Raw genomic sequence first — 22,420 nt, forward strand, 5'->3', positions numbered from 1 at the left:
ACTGCCATGCACTGTGGCCTCTGGTAGATTTCCTACCACATTTAAAGCCCCTGAATCCAATATCAAGTTTTCACCAGAACAATAAACTGTTAATAATAATGCATCCTGTGATTCTTCAGATCCCACATTTGCGCTATCATTCACCATCTTCTTAGGATTCATGTAGTTTTTCTTTATAAGGCCAATCTTGCCACAATTCCAACAGGTTGTCTGCTCACTAAACTTTGATTTTTATCTCCCTATACTTGAGTTCCTGTCATATCATCTCCCTTTGAAATCAACATTCAGTGCTGAACTCGAATCTGAGATCTTGCCAGAATTTTTCTTGCGAACTTCCTCAGTCAAAATCAAAACACGAATATTATCATATTTCAGTTTGGATTTACCTGCAGCACTGCTAACTGCTATCCTCATAGCTTCTCAACTATCTGACAATGAAGCCAACAAGATCAGTGCACATTTCTCATCTTCAAAATCAGTTTTCACAAACGACAATCAATTTGTGATAGTATTGAAAACATTCAGGTGTTGAGCAACAGAAACACCTTCCGCCATCTTCAAATTGAATAACTTCTTCATCAAATGCACATTGTTATTCGCCGATGACTTTTTCATACATACCTAATAAGGCTGCCATAAGATATACAGTTGTCTTTTCCTTGACGACGATGTGTGCAACGGATCTCGATAGGGTCAATTGAATAACCACCCGAACTTGAATCCAACAAATTTTATTCAGCCTCATCCATCATTTCAGGTCTTTTCCCCAATAACGGAAGATGAAGTTTCTTCCCATAAAGATGATCCTCTATCTACATTCTCTAATAACCAAAATCAGTGTCATCAAACTTCTCGATCCCTGAAACCTTCACTTCATATGCAACCATCATTCTTTCTCAGATCCAAAACCACGCTCTAATACCAGTTGTTGTGAAATATACAAAATTTAAACCGATTAACGATGAATCGAAAAAATAGAACGAGAAAATTCACATTAGAAAAACAGTAACACAACGAAACACAGATTTATGTGGTTCAATAAATTGCCTACGTCCACGGAGTTGCAGAGGATATTACTATTTGAGAAATTTACACCAGTCGATCACCTTGACTTACAAGTGGAATCTCTCACTCTTACTTCGTTGCTCTCTCTTCTTCTCTCTCTTTTCTTTTCTGTACACCGAGATATACCGAAGAAAACTTTACACCGAGATACACTGAAGAAGACAATCTTACAAGAGAAATAAACCCAATTTCTCTTCTGCCACAAGTCACCAAGAAGAAGCCAAGGGAGAACATTCTTCTTCTTTCTTCTTCTTTCTTCTTCCTTCTTCCTTCTTCTTCATCTACTGCAAGGAACTACTTCTTCTTGCATTTTTCTTCCACTGTTCCGTGGAAGCCCGAAGAACTCTTCCTCTATCCCGAAAAAGCCCGAAGAACTCAAAACATGACTTAGAAACTAAAGGAGCCATCCGAAGTCTTTTATCACGAACAGGAGGGAGCGAAGAGATGCTTCAATTCACAAAAGAGGAAGGCGGGAGTGATTATTTGTGAAGAGGTGTGACTCTCCATGTGATTATTTGTGAAGAGGTGTGACTCTCCAAAGCAAAGTAACCGCCCTAGCATAGTGGACCGGGCTCCACCGTTTCGAATACTGCGGTCTATCTTTTCCTGTGAGTATAATTCAGACTTATGTGCTTCTGCTATTCCACGTTGTACTTGTGGCCTCTTCTTGATATGTTCACCAGGAAGATGGCTTTATAACCATATTGCTGCCTTTTTCCCCCACCATCGCCACTTTGACCATTTAACAAGTAGAGATTTGAATGACATCCACAAGTTACAGAAGCAGATTTGAACCATCTCCAAGGTCCATTTTCATAATACGGTAAATTAAAAAGCTATTCAGAAACTGAAGGGATTTCCAATTTAGCTTCTTTCAAAGGGTTAAACATTTAAGTTGATATCCTTGGCTGACAGCTTGACCTATAAGCATGCACGACATAAAATCACCTGTGGCAAATGTTGTCATTTTGTAATTTTCCCATATATCTTCTGAATTAAATGTTAGCATATGGTAGGATCTTCTAGCTTTCTGCTTGGTTGAATGTTACTATTTAAGTGAAGAAAATAACACCGCAATTTCTTTTTTATTGGTTTTGGATGCAGTGAAGCATGTAAAAGCTTTCTCTCCCTGCCTCAGCGTCAGCCCGAGTTGATTAGCCATCAGCAGTCTATGGCATCACAAGCTATCCATCCACAGTGGAAGAGCTTCAATGATGCCAATGTTCGTTCCTCTTCTAGCTCTGACATGTCAATAGATGAACCAGAAGTTGAGCAGACTGACCCTGCCAAATCAGCGACTTTTCATAGTGATGCACAACTGCATAGCCTCAGCTCATATAAACAACAAAAGCAAGCTGTAGATGGAACAAATACTGCCACTACTGAGAAGCTGAAACCAAATTCACAGCATTTGGTAGATAAGGTGCTGGAAAAGGTGGATGATCGAGCTTCTGGTGTTGTATCTTCAGCTAAGTTTATGCAGCAGGCTGGAGGATCAAAAAGATTAACTGTACAGGATCGGATAAATCTTTTTGAGAGCAAGCAGAAAGAACAATCAGCTAATCCTAATATTGGAGGTGGCAGTTTTGGTGGTCCCACTGTTGGTAGATTGTCTGGAACTAGAGGGGAGCACCGTAGAAACCAGTCTGATGTTTCTGTGGAGAAATTAGTTTTGAGGAGATGGAGTGGTGCTAGTGACATGAGTATTGATCTCAACAGTAACAGCACCAGCAGCACTGACCGCAAAGAGAGTGGTAGCACTGCAGGCACTCCAACTTCTGCCAACTTGCAGCATCAAATTACTACTAGAAGTTCTGAGAATGATGATCGTGGTTTAACTGAGGCATCAAAATCTTGCGCTAGGTTGGGTTCTAAAAACAGCTTGTTGGCAACTTCTTCAACTTTCTCTACATCTCAGGGTCCTGATGGAACATTCCCAAACGGTCGTGAATCTCAGAGCAGGGATGCAGTTCATAAGCAAGTCATTGCTTCAGCCAACATGGAGCCACCTGGATTTTCCAAGGAGGAACAACCGAATGCTTGGAACCATATGAACTGTTCTCTGGAGGGTTTAGAGCATGGTGAAATGTGTGTGGAAATTGTTTCTCAAAGCAGAACAAAAGGCTTTTCCAACTCTAGAGAGGTTGTCATAACAAGAGAACCAGCAGCGTCTCAAACTAATTCCAGGTCTACTCCGGCGGAGCTTGTTTATGATCAAATGGTGTCTCAGATTCCTTGTAGAGCACCTCCAGCTTTAGCAGTGCCATCTGAGCTAAAAAATCAAGCTAATCTCTTAGCCCAACATAGAGATCAGAGTGAAGTAGACGGCATTGCTGCGAAAACTCAACGGACATCTGGGAACAAATTTAGGTCTTTTGCTGGCAAAATGGAAGATACTGGACTAAAATCTATGGGTGACTCAGATTCCCAAATCCAGTTTAAACCTTCCATGGGAAAGATAGAAGACATCTCTGCAAAGGATGACTCTGAGCATCCTAAAACCCAAGGTAGTGGTTTTAATGAAGTTCTGATGGCAACACATACAACTTTTACAGCTCCTCAGGTACCATCACAAGTTTTTTCTGCTAAAGCACGACAGGGTTCTGCTTCTGTGGGATCGAGAGTTTCTGGGAAACCATCTGGAACTGACAAGAAGTTTCAAGAAGGAGGGGGTGAATTAGTTCATGCCGAAGACAGCAGTGTCCAACCATTTCAGGGCAGGAAAATTAATGAGGGCATGGAAGCTCCTTTTTCACATGAGGATTCTCAAGCTGCAAGACTAAACAGGGATAATCACGAGCTTAATGACGCCCTTCACCTGAAGGCTGAGGAGTTAGAAAAGCTTTTCGCTGAGCACAAGCTCAAGAATCATGTTGATCAGATATCTTCTGCACGAAGAAGAAAAACTTTGCTTAATCATTCGGCCAGGTCTCTGGAGAAAAAATCTGCACTATCTCCTACTAAGCAAAAGCCTGAAAAGAGCTTACTGAGGCCGGATTCAAGCAATGTTGCTGAATTTGATTCTGACTTGTTGCCAGGAATGATTGAAAATTTTGATTTGTGTGATGCCAATTTGCAAAAGATAGGAAATCACCTTCCAACAGATGTTCCAAGAGGAAAACTCTATGGAAAATATATGCAGAGAAGGGATGCTAAACTAAGTCAGGAATGTGGGTCCAAGAAGGCTCAGAAGGAAGCCAAGATGAAGGCAATGCATGACAGCCTGGAGCTTAGCCATGCGGAGATGAAGGCCAAGTTTGCAAGTTTTTCTGATAGACAAAATCTGACATCTTCTCGTCATCGGCAAGAGAAGATGCGGTCTTTCAATGCTCGTTCAACTCTTCAAGTTAAGGACCAGGTACTAAGCTGACATTCTGAGAGCTTTTATGTTCTTAGTGCTTTTATGCTAAGTTTTTCACATATGTTAGTTTTATATGCCATTGGATCAGTTGCATTAGGCGTTTTGACATTTAAGCATTTGTGATGTATAATGATTTTGATTGAGTAGTGCTTATCATGGAACATAACCTATGTGGTCTATAATAGGCACATATTCAAGATAAATGAGGCTGCTAATAGTACGTACGTATTTATCGTTTTACTTATATTTGGTTAGTTCTGGTTGTGTTAAGCTGATAGAACTTATGCTACTATTGTATTTCCTGCAAAAGTACTGTTATTTTAGTATTTTCATTAGCCATCAAATTCTTTCTTACTCTTTACAGCAAAATTGGTATCAGTTATGTTTGATTAATCAAGGCGTATGGTTATTTGAGCTTACTAGCATATTAGTAAATTCTTGTAGGAAATTGTTATTTAAGGAGGATGTGAAATATTTTGTAAGGATTTATGTTGATTCTATCCTTATTTTATTTCATCTCCTTAATTTCTTCCTTTTCTGTTCAATCTTATATGCCGATTCGTTGAATAAGAGCAATAAAATTTTTTTCATGCAATTTATTTTCAGACGGGGAAAATTCTTTCCTAGCCGTTAATTGCCTTCCTTCACCCATGTCTGTAACCCATTGCTTGCAATTCTCGTTGCTCTTGCTCTTCTACTTGTTCTTGACTCTTTGTTATGTCGCTGCTTACATCCACACCTTGCTCAGACTCTAGTTTATTTTTCCTTCTTTCTGTGAGATACTTCATTGTGGCGCAACATCCCTCATCTTGCTTCCTTGTATTGCTCTTCCTTCTCCCACTCCTGAGATCTAATCTTGCATGGGCATGGGTTCCACCTAATTGCTATTGCAACTATACCAAATAATTCTGAAGTATAGCTATGTTTCCTGCATTGCTACAGTCACATCTACACATGCATCCTTGCATGCCAATAATTAGTCCTAACGAGATTTTTTTCTCCCCATATGCCCTGATGAACTAGCCTTGCTTCCAGTGCGTCGGTAATCGTTCTATTGCATATTTGATTTTTCCAACATAATAAGTATCTCTTAGATTCTTTGAACTCTCTTCTAGATTTTAGACTCCGTCATTTTTTTAAGAAAAAATCTTCCGCCAACTGAACATCACTACCATAAATAACTCTGCAGATTGCCCACATCCAGCTCATGTTTTGCTATTTTCCCTCGAGATAATTATGATCAAATTCTTTAATAGGTGAAAACCAGTATATCAGTGTCATAGGCTTTGTCCAATATTTTTTTTCTATCGGTGAAGTATGATAATTCAACATACTAAACATCATTACCATAAATAGCATCACATCTTTAGGTTCTATTATTGCTGTCTTCACTGATATGACTTTGGTTTAGATTTAGTGGCATCCTGCCTCATGACAAGTAATCAACGCTTATATTTCTTCATTGCACATGTTTCATTTGCTACGTATTGTTGTTACTGATGATTCCCCATCCTTAATTTCTGGAAAAGTTATTGTTCAGTCTTCTCAGAATCTTGCACTCTTAGATGTATTATATCTTCCTCAAATTTCAATAAATTTTCTATCTATAGATCGTCTTATTACAACTCATAATTGTTTTTTTTACCTTTTATCCCACTCATTACCTTTAAGGATCCTAGCTCGAAGAAGACAATTGTTAGGGTTATTGAATTTGGAGTCATCTGCTTCGTAACACTTGCTCTTCTTTTGTCCTTATCTCCACTACAACTATTTATCAATGCCACCTTCGCTTTGAACAACTCATTTTTCTTCAACCCGAGGAATTTGTTTCCTCTCTTCCAAATTATAATGCCTTGCTTGCAAATTGGGTAAAAAAATAATGTGCTTCCGTTGTATACTACTAGTCGTCTTCTTTCTTTTGAATTTTTCACTTCGATATTCGGGGTTGAAGGCCTATGCTCACTCCCTCAAGATTCCACTATTTGTTTCATTAATTGATGATCATTTTCGAGTGATTGATTATGCTTATTAAAATGTTGGTTAAAAGTCCTTGATATTTTTGGCAAGTTTAATCATGATGAAGCAAAAGTTTAGTTTTATTTCTTTACACTTGTTCTTCTTTTGTCGTCTCCACTACAACTATTCAAGGTATTGCATTTGGAGGCATCTACTTCTTAACAATTACTTTTCTTTTGTCCTTACCTCCACTACAACTATTTAGCAATGTCACAAGCGCTTTGAACAACTCATTTTTCTTCAACTCAAGGAATCTGTCACCTCTCTTCCAAATTATAATGCCTTGTTTGCGAATAGGGTAAAAAAATCATGTACTTCAGCTTTACACTACTAGTCGTCTTCTTTCTTTTGAGTTCTTTACTTTGATATTTGGGGATTGAGGCATATTCTAACTCAAGTTTAAAAAACTATGTAAAACCTTAGTAGTTACCGTACTAAATGGAAAGAAAGGCTAGGCATACTTCAATAGGAACATATATCAAAACAGTAAATAAAATAAAAATTGAGCCATACATGAGCTCGACAAACTATATGGATTGAATTTAGGCCCAACTCATTGACTCTAAGGGCTAGGTTTTTAGCTGTTGGTTACCGATTTTGATCCTCTTAGATCATGCTAAGGCATCATGTATTCATTTTCTACAACCTAATCAAGGTTTGCTTGTAATATCTTGTTGTCGAGTTTATGATGTTAAAATTGGCAAACGGGAATAAACTGTTAGACGGTAAAATGAAATTTTCTTTATAACTAACAGTTTATAATCCAAATGAATCGAAAGAGCTATTAATGAAAGTAAATTAAAGTAATATAATTAAATTTATCTTATTTATCCTAAATTAAAGTCTTCTATAAATATTTTATCTTTTAATCATTTTTTTAATCAAATGATTAACTCTAAAATATTAATTTAAAAGACTAAAGCAGTGAGTATGTTTACTTCTAAACTACAACAACGTAATGAAAAGTAAATAATATGCATGCTAATCAGAAATACTATAAATCAATATAATAATATTGTTTATTTTACCTTTTCAAATATATTTGTTCACGATAGTTCTTAACATTCAATGCAGTTTACTATATTAATAACATGTCTATTTTATTTTATATTTGACCAACCGTCATGGGGCATCTTCTAAAATTGTACTAATGAAGGTACATCAATATTATCTTTTTCCAATTACGTGCATATGTACCTTAGTGTTTCATCGCTAGTACTATAATGAGGTGAATTCTATCATAATCAAACATGCATATACAATCAGTCAACATGGTTCTTATTATTCATATATTCTTTTCATTCAATTTTACCTTTAAATAATGCATACTATTAGTATTTTTAAAATAAATATTCATCACAATGATATGACCAACATCTAGAAGAGCATATAAATCACAATAAAATAGTGCAATCAGATTTACGCTGCAATCAATGATCTCAATTTAGAAGAAGCAAAAACTACTATAACTTATAAGGGTACTCACCTTGTTACAAAAAGTGTAAATAGTAATCCTTATTTTTGATGTTGTAATTGATTCTTCAAAATGTGAATTCATATATATGAACACAAATTAAAATATAAGATGCATTTAGTTGTCTAACTTTTGACTTGTCCCTAAAATTCTTATTTGCATTTAATTATCTAATTCTAATATACTTTATTTATATTTTCTAATTTATAATTATCTTATTTATAATTAATATTTCAATTAATAAATTAAAATCTTTTATTCAAAACATAATCTCCAATCTTACCTCCACATTTGCTATTGTCAATTCCTTCGCATTCCAATCCAAACATTCTTTCGTTTATTCTTCCTGCCAAAATTTAGTTTAATCTCACATTATACTTAAATACAAGATCATTTTAATCTAACAAAAATCTAAATTAAAACCCGAACCTTATTTAAAGCTTTACTGGGGTTGTTGCCTCCTACGGAAAGCCCTTTTTTTCCTCACGAATTCTCTCTGTTCTTATTTTAGCATAGAATCGACAATAACCAGTTTGACTATCTGCAACCCTGGAATCGACAATCTTTCTCTAATCGTACACCTCACTCATTCGATACGAGTGTAAGTCCCGTCGAGCCCTCCGCCATCATGTTTGCTCGATTCCACACACCAAGAGTTGCTAGCTCTCTTTCTGCTTGGTTTGATCATAGTTTCTCTCATTTTGAAACTGCCGAATTTGCTTCGTCGCCTTCACCATCTCAACGGCTTCACCTCCTTTGGCTTTGATCGCTAGAGTCGTCACTCTCAACACTACTATCTACTCTTTCTAACAAAGGATTACATACGACGGTCGATTACTTGCGTGTCTTCTTCGATCTAGCACACGATCCCATGGGCTTCTTCCTCCTCCGATCCTGTCGCTTCTTCCTTCTCTTCCAGCCTAGTCTTCCTCGACACTCAAATCCATGCTCGAGTGCTCACACCTCCGTCGCTGCCTTTATACGTGTCGATTCGCCCCACAGGTATGCTCGCATTCACTATCAGAGTCGTCACCCTCGTCTCTCTCCCTCTGTCTCTCCTGATGTCTCTGCTAGCTTCTCAAGATTTTAAAATTGTTCCGGTTCAAAATGGTGGTTGTTTATTCTTTTAAAGATGGATGTTCGCGCCTCTCACTCGATATGACTCCTCTGCTCTAACGGTGATGCTAACTGGAAAAAAATATGGGGCAATACAAGTTTGTTGTTACAAACCCAGCCAGGCCTAGGTCTCAAATATTGATCGGTAAGGTTGAGTTCCTGACTTTTCAGCCTGGAGCCAAGGTTCATACTATATAAATTCCTAACCTAGCCAAGGCTCCACGGTATCAAAATTCTTGAGCTTGGCCGTGCCTTGCTCTTCAAATATGATAAAGCATTTCCTTTTAATCTTTATACTTTGTGAAGCTTTTTAATTGTGGTAAGCCATAGATGGTAATATGAATGCCCTGACGTCACAATTAAAGTTTCCTGACTTAGCAGCCCCATGCCACTGCTTGTTTAATGGCTTCATGCTAATGATCACAACTAACTAACATGGGAACTTGTATTTTTAAATGTCGTCATCCTTAAGTTCAGAGCAATGGTGGTGGGGATTTCCTACTAATTATGAGCACTTCTAGATTATTCTTTTATATTTATAAAATTAGTTTAGAAAACTATTTGGAACGGTACTAATACTGGCTTTTAAGTGCAAGCACACACTAAGCTGTTATATTAGTGTGTTTGATTTGTGTTCCCGTAGAATTATTATCTCAATTGATAATTTGAGCTAGTCTTTTGTCGAAGTAATTACCTTTCCTGAGTTTGAACATTTTCATGATACGGTTGGCTGTTCCTGTTGGCTTAATAATGGCATAGAACCTGGTATTTCGGTTGCAAACCTTCACTAGCACTATTTTCTTCATTCAAAAGTAATTTCTTGCTGATGAAATGATTATTTTTTAGTTCTGTAGCGAGACATCAGGGTCCTTTACTGGAGATGGGGATGCTGATGATCGAGAACTGTCTGAATCTTCTATTGGCAATCAATCCAACAAGCTTTTATCCTCCACTTTTTTTACATCGGTAAGCCATACTTCGAAGCATTTGGTAAAGTCTACTAATTCCAACTCCTCAAGGCATAGAGGACAGTCAGGAAATCTTGTTGCTCAATCAGTTCTGACATTCTCGGACTTGAAGAATGAAAACGTAAAGCCATTGGCTGTGGTTACTAAGGCTATGGCTCACGAGCATCCAAGAAGCTTATCAATAAACAAGAGCTCCATTAAGGATGCAGAGATTTCGAAGGAAGATCTTCGTTGGTCTAACCATATGAGGAAAAATTCAGTTACTCCCGCTGAGCCGAAGGATTTGTCATCTCCCAATTCTGACAACACTCTTCATAACATCCAAATGAGCTACGAGTCTAAACGGTATCTCAAAAAGGGAAATGGTGTAAACCATGGTTCGGGAGCTGTTATGGGAAAATCAAGAAGCTCCATAGCTGCTGAGGAGCTTAGAAGCAAAGAAAAGTCTGAAGAAATTGTCAGTCCTAAGGAAGATTCACTAGATATGGCCATTGATGATGAAGAATTTCAAAGTGCTTATGCTGAAAGAAATAATCTGATTATGGATCTTCCTATCGACTCTAATGGTGAAAAACCACGGCACAGCCAATTATCTGGTGAACCTGAATCAGAAAATGGTGACCTTATAAGGCCTCAATCTCATCTAGATGATTCTTCTATCATTTATTCTAAATTCAGCTCTTCTAGAAATGCTGAGGACTCCGCGGAAGAAAGTTCGAGATCGTTGACTTCACATATTTACCATTCACATGCTTATACACGTGAAGCATCAGATATTTATGCAACTTCTGATTTTAATACTGATTGTACGTCGTGGAATTCTCATTCGCTAAACCATATAGTGGATTCTGAAGCAGCTCGTATGAGGAAGAAATGGGGAAGTGCTCAGATTCCTGTCATTTCTGCCAGCGCCTCCCAACAATCTCGCAGAGATGTAACAAAAGGCTTCAAGCGATTATTAAATTTTGGAAGAAAAAATAGGGGTGCAGACTATCTAGTAAATGATTGGTTCTCTGCTTCAACCGCCTCTGAGGGTGATGATGACACAGAAGATGGACGGGATCTAGTACACAGGCCCACAGAAGATCTTAGAAAGTCTAGAATGGGTTACAGTACAACATATGATGGATACAATGATGGTGACATCTTTCCAGAACAAGGTAAATGTGCCAATTTCTTATAAGCTTTCATTTATTCAATTTCTTGTTTGATTCGAACATATGATTGAGAAGAACTATTTTTTGCGATCTATCCCAATTTTATCAATATTTTTATGGTATTATTGTCAAGAATTAATAATCTTTATGCTCCTTACCACTGGTTCTTATCAACATTATTTAACTGACGAGATTTTGATGATAGTCTGGCTAGCATGTCGGAGAAAGATATATATTTTTTCCAATTTCTTTTGGCAATATGAATTATATGCATTTTTAATGACTTTGCGACCATTGCTATTAACCGTCAGAAAGCCTTGAAATTGCTAAAAACTTCAACAAAAACTCTTATAGCTTGTTTAATGATTGTAGTTAATGAGCTGCATTTGGGTTAAAAATGTCAACTCATTTGTTGCTTTAAAATGTTTCAAGTTTAAATGCATTTTTTGTGCATTTTCATTTTGTGCTCTATTGACCAGCAAACTTATGATCAAGTTGCTTTCATTCACTGCATCTCGTTTTCATATGCCCGTAGTTTTTCTTTTCTTATGAAATTATTTATTTCTTTTATCAAATTCTGCTAAACAGATCCTTAACTTTTCTTTTCTCTATTACTTGGTAGTCACCCTCATGCTAACAAACTGCTCCTTGCAAATTTCTTTCTTGGACAATCATTACTTACTGTAAATCATTATTAATACAGCACACTCCCTCCGCAACTCAAACCAAAACCCTCCTACAAACTTCAGGTTGAGGGATGATCATCTATCAGGGAACTCTCTAAAAGGTGCTTTGTTCTGCCTTTATTTTAAATATTATATTGCTCAATTTTGTAAATCTTATGGAGAGAATAATCATTGTTATACTCAATTCTGCTAATAATGACAAATGGTTGGAAGATTTTATAAATAAGTTCATTCAAAACGGTTTTGAATTTTAAACTTGAAATTTTGCAGCGCCTCGCTCGTTCTTCTCCCTCTCATCATTTCGGAGCAAGGCAGGTGATTCCAAGCCCAGATGACTCGTGCCAGTAGATTGAAGACGATATATATACACTATGGGTAGATTATGAAGCATTTTAATAATCCGTTTCCTGGATCTCTCTCCCCCAGCTTCAATTTTCAGTTTACATAACTCATGGTTGGTTGGTTGGTTATTCAGGCGATTTCTTTTTGATTTGTGTGTTTGCAGCAGTTTTGTGAAAGCCATGTTGTAGAAATTCATCAGGTTAATTATCCTGTTTGTATGAAATATTGTTCATGACTTGGTGGTTCGCTCATGGTGTTTTCCCTGCTCTCATAAATGTACTGCAATATATTTATGTTTCAGCAGTCTATTTGATTTTGTACAAATCAATATGAGAAGCTCGGCCTCTTAATTGCAATTTTGTGCTCTATTTTAAACCCTTAGCCCCATCATAGTCGGGATAGCATTTTAAACCCTTAGCCCCATCACCACTAAAAGCAACCTGAGTTATATCAAATTATATTCATTTTCTTGAAAAAAAATAAATCATAATAGATAATTTGAACAATTTTATATCACGATTAAATGCTATTCTTTAAATTGTTAAAAATGAAACCAAAGGTTCTTCTTAACATAATGCATATTTTGTGAATCTAAAATAATTTGTGGTAACTATTAGTCTCGCTTTTCTAAAAGATGCATTGATTCTTGATTTTTATCTGATTAATCATTAGGTTTTTATCCGTCGGATGTAACAATTGAGATTTTGACCATCATAGATTGATCACTAATTATGTTATTATTTATTTATAAGAAGCATGAATAAAAAAATTTCTTTATTTTCAACAGATTCAAATAAGCCTGTTTTTTAATGAATTCAAGAAAATATTGATCAAATGTTATTTTTAAAATGAAATATTTTTCACATTGAAGATTGTAACTTTTTAACAATACTAACTTCTTTAGAATGGAAGGGTTGGTTGTCTTCATGGTAAGGAGATGGAGGGGAGGTTGTTGGTCGTCCTTTGGCCATCACCCATTATTTTGTGGGGTTGTATTCCTCTAATGCGATATGATTTTGGCCATTTTCAAACGTTCAACCAAAGTTTTCAGCTGTTGCATGCATAAGGCGTATCAAAATCATTCTGCTCTCAGCCTTTAGGACAAGATAACATGTACATTTGTGAGTTTCAGATCCCATATTTCCATTATCTCCTTTGGAATCAAGTTATATAAGTGTGAAGGCTCTCTTGTTGCCTTTACCTGACCTGACACATGGCTTGTGAATTCTTCTGTGGCTTCTTTGTGTTGCAAACCATGTCATGAACTTCTTCTTGAACTCAACAAAGGATGTGATTACCTGAACGTGTAATCCGTTAAATCATCTTAAGACTGGCTCCCTCTGCGTGGTGAAGAAAAGACGACACTTCAGAGCATCAATGATCCTCAACAGGCAGACAGTAGACATAAAGGAGGCACTTTAGTTGGTCGGATCAGTTTGACCTTTGTAAGAGTTGAGTGACGATACTTTAATTTTCTCATGGGATTCAACGGTTGAAATTTGCTGAGAGAATGCATTCTCCAACTAGTGAGGGGCCTTAGTGCTCTTGAATCACCGTCTATCCATCTACGTGGATTTAGCATTATCTTGGTATGAGGGATCCTCTACTCTTTCTTTGGGCAACAATGTTTTCTATGTGTTGAGCTTCAGTTCCTTCTAGGGGTTGTCCCTTCTCTCTGTCATTTCTTCTCTGATGATCTCTAATAGTTGGCTCAACAATTGTCCTCTTAGCTCATGGATCTACTGCCATACAAATTCCCTAGTGCACTCCATGTTCACTGCATCTCCTTAGCGGGTTTCTTCTCTTTGTTGTGCTCATCTTCTTGTTGGTAGCATGATCCATGCTCATTTCATCTTTCAGGATGTTGAACCTGAATTTATCTTGTTAATCACACCCAAGGAATAGAGCGTAGAAAAGTAAAGAAGTTGAGAGAGAAATAGGAAGATCACAACAATGAACAATAAAGTGAAAGGATTGTGCAAACTTTTATTCTTAAAATGATCACTATTTATAAACAAAGGGGAAATAACATATGATTTATATTTACATCGCATTTAAATTGGGATTGTACAAGCTATTCTAGTTATTTTACCCTTGTGGGTCCAGGACCTTGTTGTTCTCTCAGCTTGATCGACTGGACTGAATACAGAATCGTCAATCATGCCTATCGGTTGTACTTGTTAGTGTTGCATGGTGTAACGTTGTTGGTCAGCTTGCTGATTGCAGGTTGGTAGGACTGATATGATCATCTGAGTTTTGTCGATCGATGAGAATAGTCCAGTCGACCCTCGATCTTCAGCGAGTGGTTTTTATCGATAGGGTAAAACTAGGCCATCGAAAATAGGGTAAATTACAGTAATCCGACAGGTAGCCTTCCCTTAGACTAGAGAATCCTGGTGGGATGGTAGAGACTTGTACTCTTTTGGTGGCATTTGGGGGAGACAAATGAGTGATCCCAATATAGCAGCCATGGGGCTAGCCTCTCCTTCGGCCAAATTTCATTGATTTGGCATGCCTGCACGATTCTTTGTTTGTCGTCTGATGAGCTGCTTGGGCTGATAGCAGCTTGACATCCCTGGTGACTTAGGCAGTCTTGATTTTGTTATATCTAATTGGATATTTGGATCGTAAATCTGCATTTCAGTGGACTTAGTTGATATTAGGGCCTTTCTCCTTAAATCGTTGGATCTCCTTAAGATTTGTGCATTCTTATTTTCTTTGTACATCTATATTTTTAATATTTTTATCCCCATCAAGGTAGTTCTAATGCAACATATCTATCACATTTGCTTCGCTTTTATAACTCCTTAGGTGGGGATTCTCCAATTTCTAACCTTATAATCAAGGAAAATTTAACAATATTATATATACTATCTTTTTTCCTTAAAATTGAACACAAAGAAGTAATCATCATTCACTTTCTCATTAACTATCCTCAATAATAGCTGATAAAAGTGAGCCCTAAAAAATAACATTTCAGGAACTTTGAACAACTAGTTGTTGACCTCATTTTCAGTGAGGTCTTAGTCTCCTACTACTAGAACACATGATCTAGCTTTAGAAGTTCCTTATTGACCATCTTAGAGGACTAGTAATGGAGCCCACCTCCCCTTGACCCATTTTTGTGAAGACCTCGCATGGGTAGTCTCAAGAACCACACTCTTAGTTGCAATGGCTAAGGACTAACATGTATATGACCCGAAAATGAGTTCCTACAGGATCAAACGACCTTAGGTAAACCATCCATGACTCGAACACTCACGAACGCCGCAATTCACGCACTCACTGCACCACACACGATGTTGACTTGAATTGACTTGCTTATCGGCGAACTCGTCCAGAAGACCCCATATGATGAAACAAACCGCACGGATGCGTCCGGGACGTCAAATTTAGCTAAGAAGACACCCATATCATTATGGTTTCGCGCACGAGCAATCAACACGAAAATGAATGCATATTTTTTTTATTTAGCAGGGCGAGGGCCCGGGCTCAACCAACGTTTAACTTAAATTCGATTCGTGCTAGTCTCAGACTGAACAAAGGTTAAACAATTTTAAATTTTAAAATTTCAAATTTCCAATGAATCATTTAATTTTAACTTAATTAAATTCATTTGGAAACTCCTCTGCCTACGTAAACTATTCAATTCCCCGCCATTTGCTTAAGCTAACGGCTCGTCTGTCCCGCTCCTTGGAGGCATTAGCTCCTTCTTCCTCCCCCATTTGACTCTCTTCCGCGCTCTCGACAATCGCAGCTCCCCTTCTTCTCGCGCTGCCGTCTACTTTCTCTCTCGTGCGACCGAAGCCCCTGATTACCCTCTCGCGTGACCGAAGCTCTCTTCGCCGCGTCTCCTCTCTGTGCTGAAGAATCCCGCTAGCCTGCCTCGCCGACCTCTCCACCGAAAGCCCTCACCTCCTCCCTCTGCGCCAGAAACACTCGCCTGCTTCACCCTCGCCTCCTCCCTCTCACGACCACCTCCTCTGCACCGACGTCCTCTCACACCAAACAACCCTAGCCGAAACTGCTGCTCCTTTCCCTTTCCGATACAACCCTCTTGCGCACCAAAACCTGCTCCCTTTCTTCGTCATTTCCTCCACTGCCCGAAATCCCTATACAGTAATTTTGTAACTTAGAGCCTCACGTCACTTGGTATCCAAGCCTCCCACCTTACTACTCTACAATCTGTGAGCATCAAGCCTCTACTTATTTGAGATTAAGGTGAAGTTAAAAGGGAGGTAAGTCTTACAATTCTATCATAAGATTTCCAATTTCATCGTAATTGTTTGGGTGAAAGATGAGATTCAAATTTCTATGCTTCAGTGAAATGTGAAATTCAGGCTTCTCCGTTTTAAGGGCTTGCTTCGTTTTAGCTATATTAAAAGGGGAGGTTTTGTAGCATGCAATGATTGCATGATGTGCAAGCAGAAATTTATGTTACCAAAATGCTTAGGGAATAATTAGATATTTGATTAGTGATGAAGGCATTATCATGACATATACATTCTTGACCCTGTTACAGTCGAGTTCTTTTTTTTATTTTCCCATTGACTTGTTAAAAGATGAGGTTAGGAACTTGAAACGCCATGGATTATTCTATATTCTTGACTAAATGCTCTAAAAGCTTGATTTTTTTATGTTCATGTATAGAGTCTGAAATTTCTTATACACTCATCTATCCAAAATCTGACACTTCCATCTATTTTCATTTAATAAAACCTGAATTTTCTTTCTTTTTACATATTGAAAGTCTGAAACTCACGCAGTTCGATCTATGCAAATAGGAATCATATTTGGCTTGGTTTTATGTGAACTGGGAATTCATTTCATTCGATTTATGCAAATCTGAAATATATTTGGCTTAGATTTATGTGAAATTTGGAAAATTTGGATGCATATCATATCATTCCTACGTATTTACATATTGAACAAATAAACTTCATTATCTGTTTACATGGATACCACTCTATCTATGCATGAACAAATATGTTGGTATTTTCTTCAACATGATATGAAATTTCGGCGGCGATAATCTAAAAGAGTAAGGTTTAGGGGTTGAATGTGTAGATATGTTTGAATTAAGCGGTATGAATGCAAACCTTCCCAATAGTCTCATATACTTCAACGCCAATCAAAGGAATGTTCAAATTCGATCTGGGAAACATGCGAAATGAGGACTATTTTGAAATGACATAAATGTTGTTTTGAGCTTCATGAACTAGCGCCATTGGAAGGGTAAATTGCTGTTTTGTTTGCTCTGTATTTCAACTGTTTGTGAGAGCTGTTTGGAGTGCTGTGAGAGCTGTTTGGAGAGCTGTGAGCGTTGTTTGAAGAGCTGTGAGAGCTTTTAGAGTGCTGTGAGAGCTGTTTGGAGTATTGTTTAGAATTGTAGGTGCTGTATGAGCTTACATGGTGTTATTCGGAGCACAATTAAGTGCTGTTAGGAGCTTGTAAAGCTGTTGGTTGGAACTCAATTAAGTGTTGTTAGGGGCTTGTAAAGCTGCTGGTTGGAACTCAATTAAGTTTTGTCTGGGGCCTGTAAAATTGCTGTTTGGAGCTCAATTATGTGTTGATTCAGAAGCTTTAAAACACTGATTTGGGGCATTTTGTGGGCTGATCTTGGGGCAATTTTGGCACCACTTTGGAACCACTTTGACACCGGTTTGGGTTGATTTTTGTGCACTGTTTTGGAGCTATTTTAGGTGCCAATTTGGGCTGATTTTGTACACTATTTTGGAGTCATTGTAGGTGTCGGTTTGGGCTGATTTATTCACTGTTTTGGAGCCACTATAGATGTCGGTTGATGGGTTGATTTAGGTGTTGTTTTTATAAGGTTATTGAAGTTAACTCTCATGTGGAAAGTCGAATTGAGTTTGACTGTTAAATATGTGAATACATTAGCATACATATTCAATACACTTGATTATTGACATACTTTTCATTACGTAAATCTGCACATTTATATGTGTAATCTTTCGTTGAACAGAATTCTCATACCAACTTCTTGGTGTGACTTTGCGAGGTAAATTCAAACGTGGTTAAAGAGTTAGATGATCGTGGAGCTACCATTGGAACAGACAAAATGGACGATATCAAACTTCTCGCCGGTGAGACCTCTCCAAAAAAAAAAAAAAAAAACAAAAAAAACCATTTTTCAATAAATTCAACAAAGTTTTCAAAACAAAACAAGTTTTCAAAAATTAAACAAAATTTTCAAAACAAAATAAAAAAAAAACATAACATATCCTTTTGAATTTACGGGAGTCCTCGGATGAGGTAACTCATGGTTGCCAATGAGATCTCTTCAGTTTAAATGAGCTTAACAATTCGTTTAAACTAAGTAAATTCAAAAGAGAATAGTGGTACTAGAACGAGGGAACCGCGAGATTCTAACCGGTATCGCTCTAATCAACTTTAACCCCCCCACTCATAATGCTTGAATGACAACAAAATCAAAATTTTGGAACAAACCTAGTAAACCCTTTTGAACTTTAGACTTTAGGACTGCTACCTCGACGTAGAACTTGGAACCAGCTTTGTGGGCAGCACGACAATGAGTTTGGATCGAGCAATAAAAGAATCTTCTTCAACAATCTCTCTCCTTAGTATAACAACTCATAGGACTTCGAGGTAGCTCGCTCAACGCGACGTAAATCCTCATACCCTCTTTAGGCCCCTACACAACCATGTTGTGCAGCGTAAGTCCTAACTTGTCTTAGGTTCTGAGGTTGTCGTGTGGTACGACGTAAATCCTCCTATCTCTGCAGACTATTTGCATAATCATATATTATGCAAATGTAAGTTTCAAATAATAAAATTGACAGGATTAAATACCTAAATAACATTGTCTCCAAAACTCAGCCACACATTATAATAGTTTGGGAAGTCACTGAGATTTCTCCTCAGGATCTGTGACATCTTTTATCTTTTCCTTTCTTTGGACTCTTGAAAATAACTGTTTCTTTTTTAGCCACTCCCACTCGTCTTTCCACGTCCTACCGTGAAAAGCTAAACTTTGAATTCTTGAAAACTAGCACATCTGATCATTATCGAGAGTTTTCTCAAGTAACTCCCGTCATTTGAGATGTAATCAACTATAGTATAGGAAACTTAGAACCCAGGTAAAATAAACTCTATTTAATCTTTATATTAAATAGGAGAACTTTTCAGTCACATATAAAAATGTTCGCAGGCCAAACAAATGTCACAAATCTCATAATTTGCAGGATTGGGTCCATCGCTGAGGTATACACTCATCTTTCGGGAAAGTATAGTATTGTTGTATCAGACACGATTATGCAAACTATTAGACGAATGAGATCCATTTGGTTTCATTTTTTCCAAAATTAAAACATACTACTTTCAAAACTCAAACTATATACCTTTTATATTAAATTAAATTTCAAAATTATTTTCAAAAATCAAAATAAAAAAGTTGACCGACACTAGCCAAAAGCATATGTTTTGACTTTACCAATAAAGCCAGAAGCCTACTATAACAATTTCTCCATCACACTCCCAACTCTACATGTAACCCACATAATGTCTTTTTTTTTTTTGCATGATTTGAATAGAAATATAAGATCAGCACACACACACACACAAGAAAAAAAAATGATTGTTCAATAATAACTAAAATGATTTTGATTATATTTTAAAAATTGCTAGATCATGATCAATAATATTTAGAAAACAATTATATCATTGCACGTTGTTCAAAGAATACTCAAACAATATTCAATGATTGTTCAATCTTACTCTAATAAACTACAAGTAATGTGATAACTATTGACTTTTTGAGTTTAGGGTTTAAAATGCAAATACTATATTTAATCACAAATAACCAACAAATAAAATATAATGTATAAATTAAGAGATATCATTATCATGGAATTTTATTATAGCGAAGGTGCATCGCGCTCTGCAACTATTGAAAAGAAGAGTTTGGGAAGATGAAAGGTTTAGGATCTTTTATGATCAAAAGGTCATGTATGTTCATCGAGAGTTTAGAATATTTATTCAAAAGCTAAGATAAATTAGTTTGAAGGGAATTCATGTGGCATATTTTCTAAGAAAACAAATAACAAGCTTAATCTCTAAGTTTTATATATTTAATATATTTTAATACTAGACTAAAAAAATAAGTAGATCCTCTCTATTACTTTTCCTAAAAAAGAATAACAATTAAGTGGTAATGCCTATTTTCTAATAATCTAGTTTATCTTTTGGGGGATGGTTGAAATCATAATCAAATTTTCTAATTATTATATTACTAGAAATTATTAATTTAAATAATTTAGTTATATTGATAATAAAAAAGAATTTGAATTCTTAAAGAAAAACTCCATGAAAATAATTAGTTGTATAGTCATTATCTTAGGTATTTAAGAAGATTTTTTTTTTTTTGGTTGAAAAATTGAGTATTGAAGTGAAATTTGATAGGTTTAATATTGACAACAATTAAAATTTTTTATCACCAAAATTAGGTGCCATACTAATTTTATGAATTTTTTTTATCCGTTTCTTTTGAATGAGATATATATATATGGTATTAAAAAATGGAAAATTTTGTATTTTGCATGTATATTCAAAGTATGGCATACCAAAGTGATGCTATCATAGTAAGATAAATTGGAGTTGATCTTGATACATCAGTAAATAATTGCTAATGTATTTACTTGTAGTTCTATCTTTATATTATCTTAAACGTAATTATTCTCTGTGATTGATAGTCTTTTTACAAATGTATTATTTATCACCAAGTCAATAACATAATGAATAATTAACATTTTTGTTGGAAAAATGAAATTTGTTAGCAAGATGGAACAATGACAATTTTTGTAATAAGAGCTAAATAACTAGATAACTTCTAAGATGATGTTGCTCAATCTTCTCCTCTCAAGCTAACCCAAGATTCCTCTATATTTTCCTTCTCCAACTTTATGCTTTAGGGGAGTATGATGATCTCAAAACCATTTGAGATTAAAGGAGAGTGTTGATATTAGTACCACTTTTATAAAATGAAACTTAGTCATTATATCATAATTTGAATTTCTTTTAATTTATTCACATTTTATTTTATATATATATATGCCTAAATTAGTTCTCTTTTTTTTTTTCTAAGATTTACATCAATAGCTAACAATAATGAACAGCACACAAATATATTTATGATGAGCATAATTTGAACAAGAGTTTATTTTGAACTCAACTCATGTTTGACTCATTTAAAACTCTAATGCAGAGTTGTCAAGAAAGTGAGGGCCACCCAAAATATTGATATTTACAGATTAACCACCCAATTGATTTATCTGAACTAATTCGATAAAAATGAAAAAAGTTGACCGAAGATTTTACAATCAATTTTGATATTCAAGTGAGAATTTGAAAAATGGATAAAAGAGGACGGTTGATTCGTCACCGACAAGTTTCGCATGGTCTGCTTGTAATTACCCCAATTTGTTTATATCGAATGTGAAATTCATGATACTTAACTTGAATTAGAGTAATTTCATATTCATCAAGCCAAATATGAAGACAATCGATTGAGATCGGCTAGATAGTAATTTAATCACTCTTGAATACACTATAATCTATCACCTAAATTTTAAATTTTACATGCATACCACTCCACCTTTTCTTGTAAACGTCTATTTCATTTCTTAAAGATAATTGAGATTTAAATGTGAATACATTGCATTATGTAATCATTCCAACCATCAAATTAGCCCATTACTTGGTACTTCATTAATATTTGGCAACCCATGCAACTAAACTCAACGCATACATTCTCCTAAGAAAAGAAAAGAAAATTGCCTGAAAAAGCTCAAAGATGAGCTTCTTTCTTTAGAAATATCATTTTTTTTAATCAAATAGCACATTCATAAGTATTCTATCTAAGAATCTAACATAATCAAGAAAATATTAAGGTTAAAAAAATATATATATATATATTATAGGTTCTGACCAACATGAAGTGATTATTTGTAGGGACCAAATAGAATTGAAGAATTGTGACCACCAAATCCAAAAGAGTTGGACAATGCCACCTTTATATTCAAATGCTCCTTTTTAGAGCCCACAAGGACACGTGTATCCTGAAAAGAAATTAAGATATATTATCATTAAAAATGAAAATAAAAAGAAAATTTTTCTTGTGCATTTACATATTTCATGTTCACACTTGTAATGCCTCGGTATCATATGCTTATGCATGAAAAGGAATATTTCAGTTT

The 22,420-nt window shown here is 36.0% G+C and overlaps 2 protein-coding genes across 2 annotated transcripts in view; one reads left to right on the forward strand and one right to left on the reverse strand.

Moving 5' to 3' along the window:
• LOC110029412 overlaps nt 1-12,537 on the forward strand; it is a 34,209-nt gene extending 21,672 nt beyond the window's left edge. Inside the window, exons 8-11 of the mRNA XM_020731692.1 lie at nt 2,170-4,423; nt 9,879-11,160; nt 11,861-11,944; nt 12,114-12,537. Of these exons, the coding sequence (XP_020587351.1) occupies nt 2,170-4,423; nt 9,879-11,160; nt 11,861-11,944; nt 12,114-12,178 (3,685 nt within the window). The 3' untranslated portion in view covers nt 12,179-12,537. The remainder of the gene's footprint in view (nt 1-2,169; nt 4,424-9,878; nt 11,161-11,860; nt 11,945-12,113) is intronic.
• A 9,372-nt stretch (nt 12,538-21,909) lies between these two features.
• Nucleotides 21,910-22,420, reverse strand: part of LOC110029425 (3-oxoacyl-[acyl-carrier-protein] synthase II, chloroplastic) — a 33,258-nt gene continuing 32,747 nt past the window's right edge. The window contains exon 13 of the mRNA XM_020731709.1: nt 21,910-22,282. Coding sequence (XP_020587368.1) covers nt 22,166-22,282 — 117 coding nt within the window. The 3' untranslated portion in view covers nt 21,910-22,165. The remainder of the gene's footprint in view (nt 22,283-22,420) is intronic.

This window comes from Phalaenopsis equestris, unplaced genomic scaffold, assembly GCF_001263595.1.
Source record: "Phalaenopsis equestris unplaced genomic scaffold, ASM126359v1 Scaffold000572, whole genome shotgun sequence".
In the NCBI taxonomy this organism is placed as follows: domain Eukaryota; kingdom Viridiplantae; phylum Streptophyta; class Magnoliopsida; order Asparagales; family Orchidaceae; genus Phalaenopsis; species Phalaenopsis equestris.